We start from the raw sequence: 12111 nt of genomic DNA, 5'->3' as shown, positions 1-12111 counted from the left end.
GCTTGGAGCTCACATATTTAGTTTTGTACAGCCCCCAACCCCTTGCAAGGACGCGTTTTGCGTACCTTTTAAATTTGTCCTCCCAATTCTCTTTCGATTTTCGATTTTTCGGTACATTACGCACATCATACTCACGTCGAAATTCCCTTTGAACTCTTTTAACACACTCAAATTTAGCATACCAAAGAACACATTGTGCCCGCTATTGATTTGTAGTAGCCATTTTAATCATCTACAATTTTCATTTGTCCTTTCAGATTATGCGTTGTTGATTGTCATATGGAAACTCCCATCTTTTAATCATAATATAACCAGTAAGAAATTTTTCCTACTATCATAATAGATTTATAATAATAAATTAATATTACCCGTACCCAAACGGATTAGACTGTATTATCATGGGTAGGAAGTTCGTACCAAAACAATAGATATCAGTTTATTACAGCGAGGAGCATAGCTCTCACCCGCGCCTCGCTCTGTTCACACTCGCTGCAGACGATCACAGTTTTTTTCACATAAACAACGCATAGTATGAATCTGTGGAGCTATGTACAGCGGTGAATAGTTAGAAAAATATTGTTAATTTATATTAATATTTCAGGTTTTGAACAAAGTGAGTTATTCTGTTATTATTGTATTATTTACATAATGTTAATATTATGCATGATTCCAGGAAAGTAAACTCATCTGTTATTAAATAATTTTGCAATTAGTAGTGTGTAACAAGTTCATTTTTTCTCGCATTATTCTTCGTTAAATGTTGACGTCTCGTGCTGCTATGCATTCGGTTGCGTTACAGTCCAAGTTAAACATCGGAATTACGTTACGAAGTTCCTAGTTGCCATTACAATAGAAATGAAAGATTATCTTGAAAACAGTTATGGATATAATATTATGTGCCACATACGAGATACAATATTATATTGAGAAAGTAGTTGTTCGCCTGATGATAGTAATAGGCCTATTTAGGGCTGAAAAAAGTATTGGTATTAGGCTAAATTGCATCGTACGTAGAGCTCTATTTACAAAATGCTTGTGTGCACTCTCGACTAGTTATAGTAGCGGCTGTTTGTACAGTCCGCTCCGTATGAATGAATTCATAATAGAATTTACATTTAGATGATTACTTGTTTTTCAAATTAATTAACTCGGAACAAATATTACATTTACAAGAAATATTATTCTTATCAATTAAGTCAAACGCATTTCCCCCATGTTCTGAATTCAGTCGCCTTGTTACCCGATTCCTTGTTGGATTTTTGTTTCGGCATTCTGATACAACCTCACGTCAATTAAGCAGGTCTATTATTGAGGAGTGTCGAATGTTCACTTTCTGTGCTCCTTACAGACAGTAGAGACACCCAGCAACGGGGCACATTTTGTAAACAATGTAGGCCTATATAGAAATTATTTACTATCTCGATACCAATACTTTTCTTCAGCCCTAATCATATTTCAAATTTTTTCCAGTAGCGCCTTGTGACGTAAAACGAATATTTTCAGAGTACAAATATTGTTTTGTATTTTTTCTGAACATAAAAGAAGTATTTCTTTTGATAAAATCAAAATGTCCATTGTTATTTATTATAATGAGGTTAGAATTGTAATTGTAGTCTATACTTAGTACATTATGTTTATATGTATGGGTAAATTATTTTAGATTGGGAGCCAGGAAGTTTATAATTACAAAGCATTGTTTTTTATGTTATTCGCTTATTATTTTCTTTATCTAAGGCCGTGGACGATTAGAGCACATGTTTGGTTACCAGCCGGTTGTACATGTTTGTCGTTCTGGTTCACTGAAATTGAGAGGTGCGTTAATACTTTTCATTCGGTAGTGATATAGTCCAAGCTCATACAACTTAACAGTTTTGGTACCAACTTACTAGTTCTGATTATTACTGTCATTTACGAAAATATTTAACACAGTTATACTTGACAGCTAATAAACTAATGAAAATATAAATATGTTAATGTTTACTATTACAAACTGATCATTTGCAGACAAATTTTACACCGGACGTGCCACACTGCTAATAGAAATACACTGATGCAAAAACGTTTTCTTCTTTCTAATGGCGGGTACTTCACTGTTCGCCAATCACTCATATATAACCAGTTGTGTAAATAAAATTACCGACAAAGTCGTTGGTCTACGCTACACCCTTGATGAGATGAGATGATGTAGATTTGTTGTGATGCCACAGGGAAACCAGAAATCCTGGAGGAAACCCCTGTGTTACCACAGGTTTGGTCACCACAGGTCATAAATCAGGAGTAGGCTAAATCGGGGATCGAACGAATCCACAGGATTATAAGTCCAGCGCTCTAGCCACTAGACCACCGTTTTCTATCCAAGGGCAGGTCTTTCATTGCAAACTCAGTATTCCCCAATCTTCTATATTTTCCTCCTTCCTCTTAGTTTCCGAATACGATCCATTCGTCTTAATGTTGCCTATTTGATATCTTCTGTCCCGAACTTTCTTCTCGTTCACCATACCTTCCAATGCACTCTTACGTAGGCAGTTTCTTCCCAGCCAGTGACCCAACCAATTTCTTTTTCTCTTTCTAATCAGCTTCGGCATTATTCTTTCTTTATCCACTCCTTCTAGCTGATCTTCATTTCATATTTTTCTACACATTTCACAAGCTCCGTTCTTCTTCATATCCACATTTCAAATACTTCTGGTCGTTTATCAACACTTCGTTGTAATGTCAATGTTTCTGCCGCATATAAAGGGTTCAGAACTATAGTGGGCCAAGCGCCATTTACTAAAACCGTAGAAAACAAGGGTTAAAATGAAGTTATTATCATAATTCAATGGAAACATATAGCAAAAAATATAAAGTATACACATTAAAACTAAATTATATGTCAGTCTTCATTAAACTATGGTATTCACTTAACTTTAATCCTTGCTTTCTCCGCTTTTAATAAATGGCACTTGGCCCACTATGGCTCTGAACCCTTCATATCATCGACCTGTAACTTTGAGCTCTCCTAACATATTCATGGCGAAAACGACGTTGAACTGATTTTACGCTAAAAAATTCTGTAAAACACAACCAGCATTTAGCTCGTTGCCTAACAGTAAACGGCAGTTTGTTTATTCAGTCGCTGCAAAGTGGCAATCTGATTTCTTCTGTTCGTAAAAAAAATAGAGAAAAACTCCTGTGATTTTATTTTGTATCTTCCCGAACAGTCTTTCTAGACATATGTGTACTTGTTGAAATTAGCTAGAACCTATAGCGTAGCTCATTTTAACATGTTTTTTGATTAACTGTGATTTTATTTTAACCACTACCCCTTTCCCCATTATTATCGCGGATAATCGAGTGTTTACTTTATATTTTAATATTTGTTTTTTTTTTTTTTTCGTGGAAGTGGTGAACATAGTGGAGTAGTACATATTAATAAGTCAGGCGTTCAACCGCTTGTTGTTGTGCAGGTGTCCTGGATCCGACATCGAGACATCCACATCCTGACGGTCGGCGGCTACACGTACACGAGCGACCAGCGCTTCCAGGCCAACCATCACCGCGACAACGAAGAGTGGACACTGCAGATCAAATGGGCGCAGAAGCGCGACGCAGGCATCTATGAGTGCCAGATCAGCACGCAGCCCGTGCGATCCTACTTCGTCAACCTCAACATTGTCGGTAAGTTGAGGTTCCCACTTTACTTTACAAATCAGTGTTATAAAAACCTCTCTATGGCACTTAAAATCCGAAGTTTGCGACAAAGCTCGCTAGATTTATGCGTTTTGCATCATAATGAAATACCGTACGGGATGGCGTAATTTTTAATCGTGTAGTTCAGTGATGTCAACTGATGCCCATAGGAGCAAGCGTGCGCTTTAGAGCCCAGGAGAGCCTGAGCGCTTTACAGCCGAAAGGAAAGAGGCAGACGAAAAAGGTAGTATATGCTGCTTGGTCGAGCTGTATACAGGGATGGCCAGCACTGATTCAATGGATAAAGGGAAGAGAACTTATTAAAACTGTATCCATGTTAATTTTTAGATTTGTCTGAGAAGTGTAAGTGCATTATAAGAATGTAAGTTTTAATTTTAATGTTCATTTTTCACAAGTTTGCTTTTTTATTCAACAGGAATATTTTCTCAACTTTTTTACAGAAAAGTGAAATTTTCAGATATGTTTGTTTAGTAGCCTCACAGGTACTAAAACAATGTTTCTGTAAATCTAATATATCGTAACTACGTATTACTGAAGATTGTGTATTAAAATGTTTGAAAATATTCGCATGGGAAATGTTTGTACGGAAATGAATTAACAAAGCAAATACTGTTACATCACAAACAAAAGATATGTGCCTATGTGTTGGTAAAACGTCAGCTCTATAGCTTCAGCAGATTTCGAGAAAATTTAATATTCTGATAACAGAAAGTTGCGCACCAATATCACCTAAAAGCATAATGCGATAAGAGATTTATTGTGTAATATTAGTTACAGCTAAAACATATACTTAGGCAACTTTGCATTGTACTATAATATTGTTTTGATTACTTTTATAAGGCTAAAGATACCATAAATATCAATTTCAACTTATCATGTCATATTCAGTGTCTGTCTTTGAGATAACACTTTCTTTATGAATGATGTGTTTAATTCACTTAGTACAGTATAGTTGTAGTTATTATGGAATTTGTGTGTATATTCCTTCTTTACTCTTTATTATCTTATTAACGTTTAAAACATGACTGCAATATTAGGCTAAGCAATAGGTGTTAGTACTTTTGTTTTATAGACAATATAGAAAATAACAAACAGAAAGAAGCCATATAAAAATAACGACATAAAATTTCACGTTCCGTTTGAAGTTTGTGCACCACTGTTTTCTTAATCCAACAGGCTGGTTATTCCTCCTAGCATATCTAGCGCTTAATGCCCGCGCACGACGTCAAGGTCAGAAAAATGCGTTTGCTTTGACATCACTGGTGTAGTTCATATTAAATTAACCAAAATAATTACACGTCAATAAAACCTTAAAAATCCAAGTATGTGAGAGTAATAAATTCAATAATGATTTATGCTCATTAGTATTTTAGGCGACGGAAGCCACTCTGTCCTGGGGCTTATTCCACCATTAAATTTTTCAACTAGCCTACAGTTTCCACTTTTCATTGAAGTTTATCATTCACTATCACTTTTCAGAACCGGTTTTCAAATTTTTCAACTACAGCTTGCACTTTTCGTTGCAGTTTCTCATCCACTATCACTTTTCATAACCGGTTTTCAAAGTGAAATGTGAAAAGGAAAATTAAAGGACACTTTTCAAATACACTCCTTTTGTTCCATCATTAAATAATATTTTGAAAAATGCAAAGCGATGTGCTGAAAAGTGAATGGGGCTTTTGCGAAAAACCAAGTCTCTATGTCATTAAGATTAAATTTATTATATTCAGTACACTTTTGTTTTGGATTCAAAATAATTTAGAGAAGAAATTTGATATGTAGAGAAGTTAGAATTTATTAAACAGTTATATTACCTGTTGATTACCGGTTGTTCTATATGGTTGTGAAACTTGGATTCTCAATTTGAGTAACAAAGGTTAAGTGTGTTTGAGAATAAGGTGATTAGGAAAATATTTGGGGCTAAAAGGGATGAAGTTACAGGAGAATGGAGAAAGTTACACAACGTAGAACTGCATGCATTGTATTCTTCACCTGACATAATTAGGAACATTAATTCCAGACGTTTGAGATGGGCAGGGCATGTAGCACGTATGGGCAAATCCAGAAATGCATATAAAGTGTTAGTTGGGAGACCGGAGGGAAAAAGACCTTTGGGGAGGCCGAGACATAGATGGGAGGATAATATTAAAATGGATTTGAGGGAGGTGGTGTATGATTGTAGAGACTAGATTAATCTTGCTCAGGACAGGGACCGATGGCGGGCTTATGTGAGGGCGGCAATGAACCTCCGGGTTCTCTAAACGCCATTAGTAAATAAGTACTCTAAATAAGAGAACATTTATTATTACGTTATTCAAGTGACGAAGATCCCCCAAAAAATTATAAATGCAGGATGAATCTCCATAACTCAACTTTTAGTTTTGTGAATATTTTCGAATAATGCCAACGAAAGGAGATTATGTTCTTGAAATAACTGGATCTACTCTAGAACCAAATCTAAGACGTTAATCTCTTTCATCTAAAAAATAATTTACTCATATGTCTTCATTGGCTGGAGCTCAACAACATGGAGTTGCAATGACTGCTGATATGTAAAGGCTTGGCTTTGCAGAATTAAATGAAAAGTGCAAAGCAATGTCTAATTTATAGAGGAACAGAAAGACTTTTCACTTATCAAAAATTTAAAAGTGAAATGTTGCGAAGTGTAGTGTTGGAGTAAGCCACTGGACTCAATGTTGATGAGAAGGTAGATTAGTGACAAATTAACCACTGCCAGTAAATACTAGCCATATGTCAGCGACAACTACCACGACTGTCTGTGACAAGTAGCCCTTCTGTTAGTGATAACAAGGTTAGGTATGATTTTATGAGAGGTTAAATTAGTGACATATTTACTCACTGACTGGAAAATAACCCTATTTTTAATAGCCAATAACTTGGTTGGGTAGTATTTCATGATGAATTAAGTTAGTAACAAGTTTATTCACTGACAATGAAAAATAACTCCATTTTCAATGATAGGATTCGGTATCTCATAACGAAAGAGGATATATTTTGTTCCGTCTTTTTACTTTTCATGTGTTGGTATTACGTATTCTCAAACCAGATTATATTTTATTTACCAATGGCGTACTTTCATTTTTTGTATTCAGCAGACATTCATTGTGATCTCCGATTTATTTTAAGATATTTAAATATTTAATAGACACAACATTGGGGCAGGGGGAGTGGGATCCTATCACACAAAACATCTTTTATTTTCACTTCTGTCTTGTGCTCAGAACTCTTTTATTTTGCAATATTTTGTGTTCCTAAAAGTGTTGTAGCAATACTGAATCGGTATTCAGTTTATAAATGAAGTGAAATATATTATTTTTTTAGTCAAGAAAACTAAAATATATTCTATCAGTCTCTAAATACTTTGGAGCTTCCAAGTTACTTCCCTGAGCTTTCTGCTCTCTTCATTTCTCGCTTAGATAAGCGTCAAGTTTTAGTATACTTGCGGCCGGTGACCTTGCGGGGAGTCCGGTGCTTCAGGGATCAGCGAGTTACAGCTCGCAAGCCACCGGCCACAAGTATACTTAGCACAAGTATGCTTATCTAAGCAAGAAATGAAGAGAGCAGGAAGCTCACGCAAGTAAAATATATTCGTATATTCTTATTCTAGTGCATAGTAAGTGATTTTATGTTTGTATTTCAAATATGGAACAATAAAATAGATAATAAATTTAATCATTCAAAACACGATAAAGGATCTTAATTGTGAAATTCTTATAAATTTTCAATGTGAAAATTCATGTCTTCTCGCATCTATTTTTTCTGCTAGCCTTCCCTTTATTACCCACATCATTGATTCCAAGAAATTATGTTCTAATGCTGCGATTCTACTGAATCTTAGCCAATCAAATAAGTGCCTGAAAATGCCAAGGGGCGAAAACGTTAGCATTAATTTAACCTTTACTTCAATGAATATTTATATTTATAAATTTTATTGATAGGTATTTTTTAAAACACCGATAAGTCATTTAGACTGAAAAATAAACATTTATGTTATATTACAATCAAATAAACGCAAATATAGCAACGCTTTAAAGCAAACGGCTGTTTATATTGACATATAAACCATTTGTTCTTAATTTAACTTACGAACCATTCTTGAATCCAAACTTACACTTTTATCTTATTCTGTGGAGTCCATAGTATATAAAGTGACAATTGGAATATGCGTTCTCGTCTCTTTGGTCACTTTCTCTCATCCTGAAAGTTTAATTTTGAATGATAACTAGAATAATCGGTTCCAGATTCGACCATTAACAAGCGTCTGAAATTTTCGTCGTGGTTTTAAAACTCCCCGCTATGCGGCAGCACCTTCAAGCCCGTGTTTGTCAGTTGTTATCCTTGCGTCCCAGTTATCGGTTGCATGTAGTTCGAATATTGGAACATGCCGCCTACCAGCTAGATTAATTTTTATGACAGGAAACTTCAGACAGCAGAATTAGCGAGGCTCAGTTCCACCACGCCGACATATTCTTCACAATCAGCTCGAACATGGTGACAAATGGTTTGAATGGAGATGGGTGTGAAATGTCGACCGTGTTCTTCGCTAATAAAACACAAAGTTGTATGTTACATAATTAGACCGCTGCACATGACACAACGCGCTTTTCAGCTGCAGTGTTCCGCAATTCATCAAGAGTTTAAGTATAAATACACCAGTGTAACAAAAACATGCGCTATCTTCCCTAATTTTCACTTTTTTTGACACCGACGTGGTGGGATATAGAATTATGTTAACACGTCGAGCTGTGTTCTAATAGTTTTAATGCTTGCTGTGGACCCAAAAGTAAGAGTTCAAATCCGAACGATAACAATGAATTTTTTTTATGAGGGATACAATTTTTAGTGTGATTTTACTTGAAACAAAAGACTTTCATTCATGGGGACATTTAAAAGAGCTTATGTATGGTACAAGATGAGAGTCTTCGAGTCCGTATTTTGGAAGACGAGACTACATTTTCCAAGGATATATTAGCGCATAGGTGTACAATTATAACTCGTACGAGATAACTCCTGGCGTAAGCAACCCGCAGCGCATATTCTTTAAGGTCGTTTTTCCTATTGTATATGGAAAGTTATTGACCTTAGCAGAGCATGCTTGACGTGCAATATCTCCTGGTTCTATAGACGTTTGGACACACATGCATTAGCGCATTCGGGATTCAATGTGACAGCGGGTTAATGCATGTGTCCGTGCTAACAGGAGCCTTTTTGAGCACTTCCTGTAAGACAGATTTTCATATGGTATGCTATTTTTATTTCATAATGTACCACATTTTACAATGCAAGCAGAGTTGTAGAAAAAGGGCTGTAACAAGGAAATAAAGCGTTTCCGGACGAATGTTCATAGAATATTCCTTCATCCTCTATATGATAGGAATATGCCCCTAAAGTTTTCACATAGGTACATTTTAGTTACGCTCAGTATATTATAGTCTAAATAATCGAAAGATTGGACTTATTTTATAGTTTTTCTCAATATTATTTTGACCTTATTCTAGGTAGTTTGGCTTACTTTATAATTCACAGTTTAACCTCTTCAGACCTGATGTACATTGTTTTCTTTTTTCTTTTTTCTTTTTTGGAATGTCTTCGATACTTTTTAAATATTTTGAAAAGTTAAATGTGATAGAAATTGAGAATATTTTTTTAAACATTTCTATACCTGAATTAAAAATAAAATTTAAAATTTTGGAGCCACAGGGGTCAAAATTGTCCCCAAATTTTTATTTTCTGTCAAGACTTCATTTGGGAATTTTGGATCCCCAGAATGATTATGTGACCAGTTTTTTTTTTCTTTCAATTTTGTGTAATATAAATTCAGGTCTGAAGGGGTTAACGAAATTATTATATACTTCGAGGCCACCGGCGTAGTTCTGTCGTCTAAGGTGCTTGCCTGCCGATCCGGAGTGCGTTCGGGCGCGGGTTTGATTCCCGCTTGGGCTGATTACCTGGTTGGGTTTTTTCCTAGGTTTTCCCCAACCGTAAGGCAAATGTCAGGTAATTTATGGCGAATCCTCGGCCTCATCTCGCCAAATACCATCTCGCTATCATCAATCCCATCGACGCTAAATAACCTCGTAGTTGATACAGCGTCGTTAAATAACCAAGAAAAATTAAAAATTATATACGTCGAAGTGAGTGTTCCTCTCTCGCTCAGCACTTTGGAGGAATATCCTATCATTCGTTTTATAGAAACCCAATAGAATAATTTTAAATCAGCTAACGGTTGGGAAAACAGTAATTGATTTTAGAGATATTTCTTGAAGCGGATGTCTTGCATTTTATTAATCTTCAAGAAAGTGAACCATTTCACACACTATTTCTCCACTTTACCAATAGGCTATGTTCTTGAAGAGTTCTTGAAGTCCACCGAATTTAGTTATTGTTTTATAGCTTTACCTATGGGCGAGTCCATGTGAAATGGGACGGAAAATTAGGAAAATTTATCTTACTTACATACAAATAGCTTTCGAGGAACTCTGAGGTTCATTGTCGTCCTCACACAAGCTCGCCATCGGTCCCTATCCTGAGCAAGATTAATCCAGTCCCTACAACCACATCCCACCTCCCTCAAATTCATTTTAATATTATCCTTCCATCCACGTCTCGGCCTCCCGGAACATTTATCTAGCAACTTTTAATTTGCGTTATTTTGTATGCAATTAGAACAGAGAGAGATTGATGTTTTGCGAAATATGCGGTAATAGGTCAATGCAAATAGAAAATGATAACTTCAACGAATTTATAAATAAACTATATTTCTGGTTGACTTTACTTGACAAAAGAAAAATTCGATTCATTCCAGTGCATTAAAGCAGGAGTTCCCAACCGGGGTGTCGCGCAGCCCCATGGAGTGTGTCGCGAAATTTTGGAATTAAAAAATAATTTTTATGCCATCCAGAAAGTCTCTTTACAACGCATTTTTTTATTTATAACGAAGTCTTTGATGACTTTACCTATGAAACTTAACACCTGCAACAATTCTCAGTTTAGTTTTTCTGCCTAGCGATAATTCGAATGAAAGTGAACACCTGCAACACTGCTTAGTAATTCGTTTACTCTTCCCAATTAGTAATAAACAGAGTGTAGAATCGTCAGAACATATTGGTCAGTTTCAGTATATACGTGTGAGCGGGTGAGCATATCAATTTATTATTGCACACTGAAACCCGTTGGCCCTACGTGTTGGTCTGTCAACCATAAGGCCACGTATAGATAAAATGTGCAATCCACCAAGCGCAGACTTCAGATCAATTTAAATAGGCGAGTTTTCAAGAACGAGGATAAAAATCTTTTATTGGACATCCAGTATAGATAGGTTGGGATTTTTTACTCATACAGTACCTTTGTTTTCTCTAATGCCACTCAAGTTGCCGCTTGTTTTTGTTTTGTTTTTTTTTTATTGTGTGTTAACATCGATCTATCCATAATATTGGATGTCCAACACTACATAGTTATCAGTGCTTTTTTCTAGCGGAACGCGCTGGAACGGCGTTCCGGCACCTTTTTGTTGCATTTTTCATCATAGACTCGAAATATGTGTGAATAACTATATTTTTAGTATAATTTTTCTTTGAATTCCGCTTAGACCTTGAAATTCTTAGTTAGACGAAAAGGAGGTTAAAAACGACAAAATTCCCGTGCAATGAACAGTAATCATCTTCCCGTCCGCTATAAAATATTCTACACAGAGTGACACCACTTTTTTCTCCAGAAGAAAACCACTAATTATTATTATTAATAATAACAAATAAATGTGTTGCGATATCGTGGGCTTTGAGTGAAGTGTGTCGTTAGTCAAAAAAGGTTGGGAACCAGTGCATTAAAGAACTCATGGAAGATTTGGTTACTTATTATAGTCTACGACAAATACCGAGTTTTTTTGCGGACACGCAATTAAGTTTACACATTTTTACACAGCTTTTTCAATATTTCCGGAAGAAATTCAATATTGTTCACTCCTGTGATAAGATAATATATTATTTAGCGGTTGTAATATTGAAAATAGTGAAGCTGTTTTAATAGAAGCTCGGATTTCCATAAATCTAAAGAGTCTAGGAATGCTTTTACAGCTAAAAAACATCAATTATGTTTTCATAATTCCATTGAAGTACGCAATTGAGATGATTAAGATGCTCACATATTTCAGTGGAATCCTCATTTTCTAGTTACAGAAGAGAGATTTCCTAAAATAAATAAATATATAGGCCTAGGCAGACGAAAAATAAAAAATAAATAAAGATATATTGGTTATTAAATAATTATTAATTAATTATGCACTTAGTAAAGTATATTTTTATTACATAAAAATCATCACACATTATCTCTTCATTCTATAACAAAAAATCACTTCCGCATTCCTTTTTCAAAGTACATTTACGTGAAGATCTTGAAATT

General features: G+C 35.3%; 1 protein-coding gene across 1 annotated transcript in view; it reads left to right on the top strand.

Moving 5' to 3' along the window:
• Nucleotides 1-12111, top strand: part of LOC138692743 (uncharacterized) — a 204489-nt gene that overhangs the window by 100662 nt on the left and 91716 nt on the right. The window contains exon 3 of the mRNA XM_069815935.1: nucleotides 3450-3660. Coding sequence (XP_069672036.1) covers nucleotides 3450-3660 — 211 coding nt within the window. The remainder of the gene's footprint in view (nucleotides 1-3449; nucleotides 3661-12111) is intronic.

This window comes from Periplaneta americana, chromosome 17 (assembly GCF_040183065.1).
Source record: "Periplaneta americana isolate PAMFEO1 chromosome 17, P.americana_PAMFEO1_priV1, whole genome shotgun sequence".
Lineage (NCBI taxonomy): Eukaryota > Metazoa > Arthropoda > Insecta > Blattodea > Blattidae > Periplaneta > Periplaneta americana.
The sequence above is the reverse complement of the archived record's forward strand: the minus strand, read 5'-3'. Positions and strand labels throughout refer to the sequence as shown.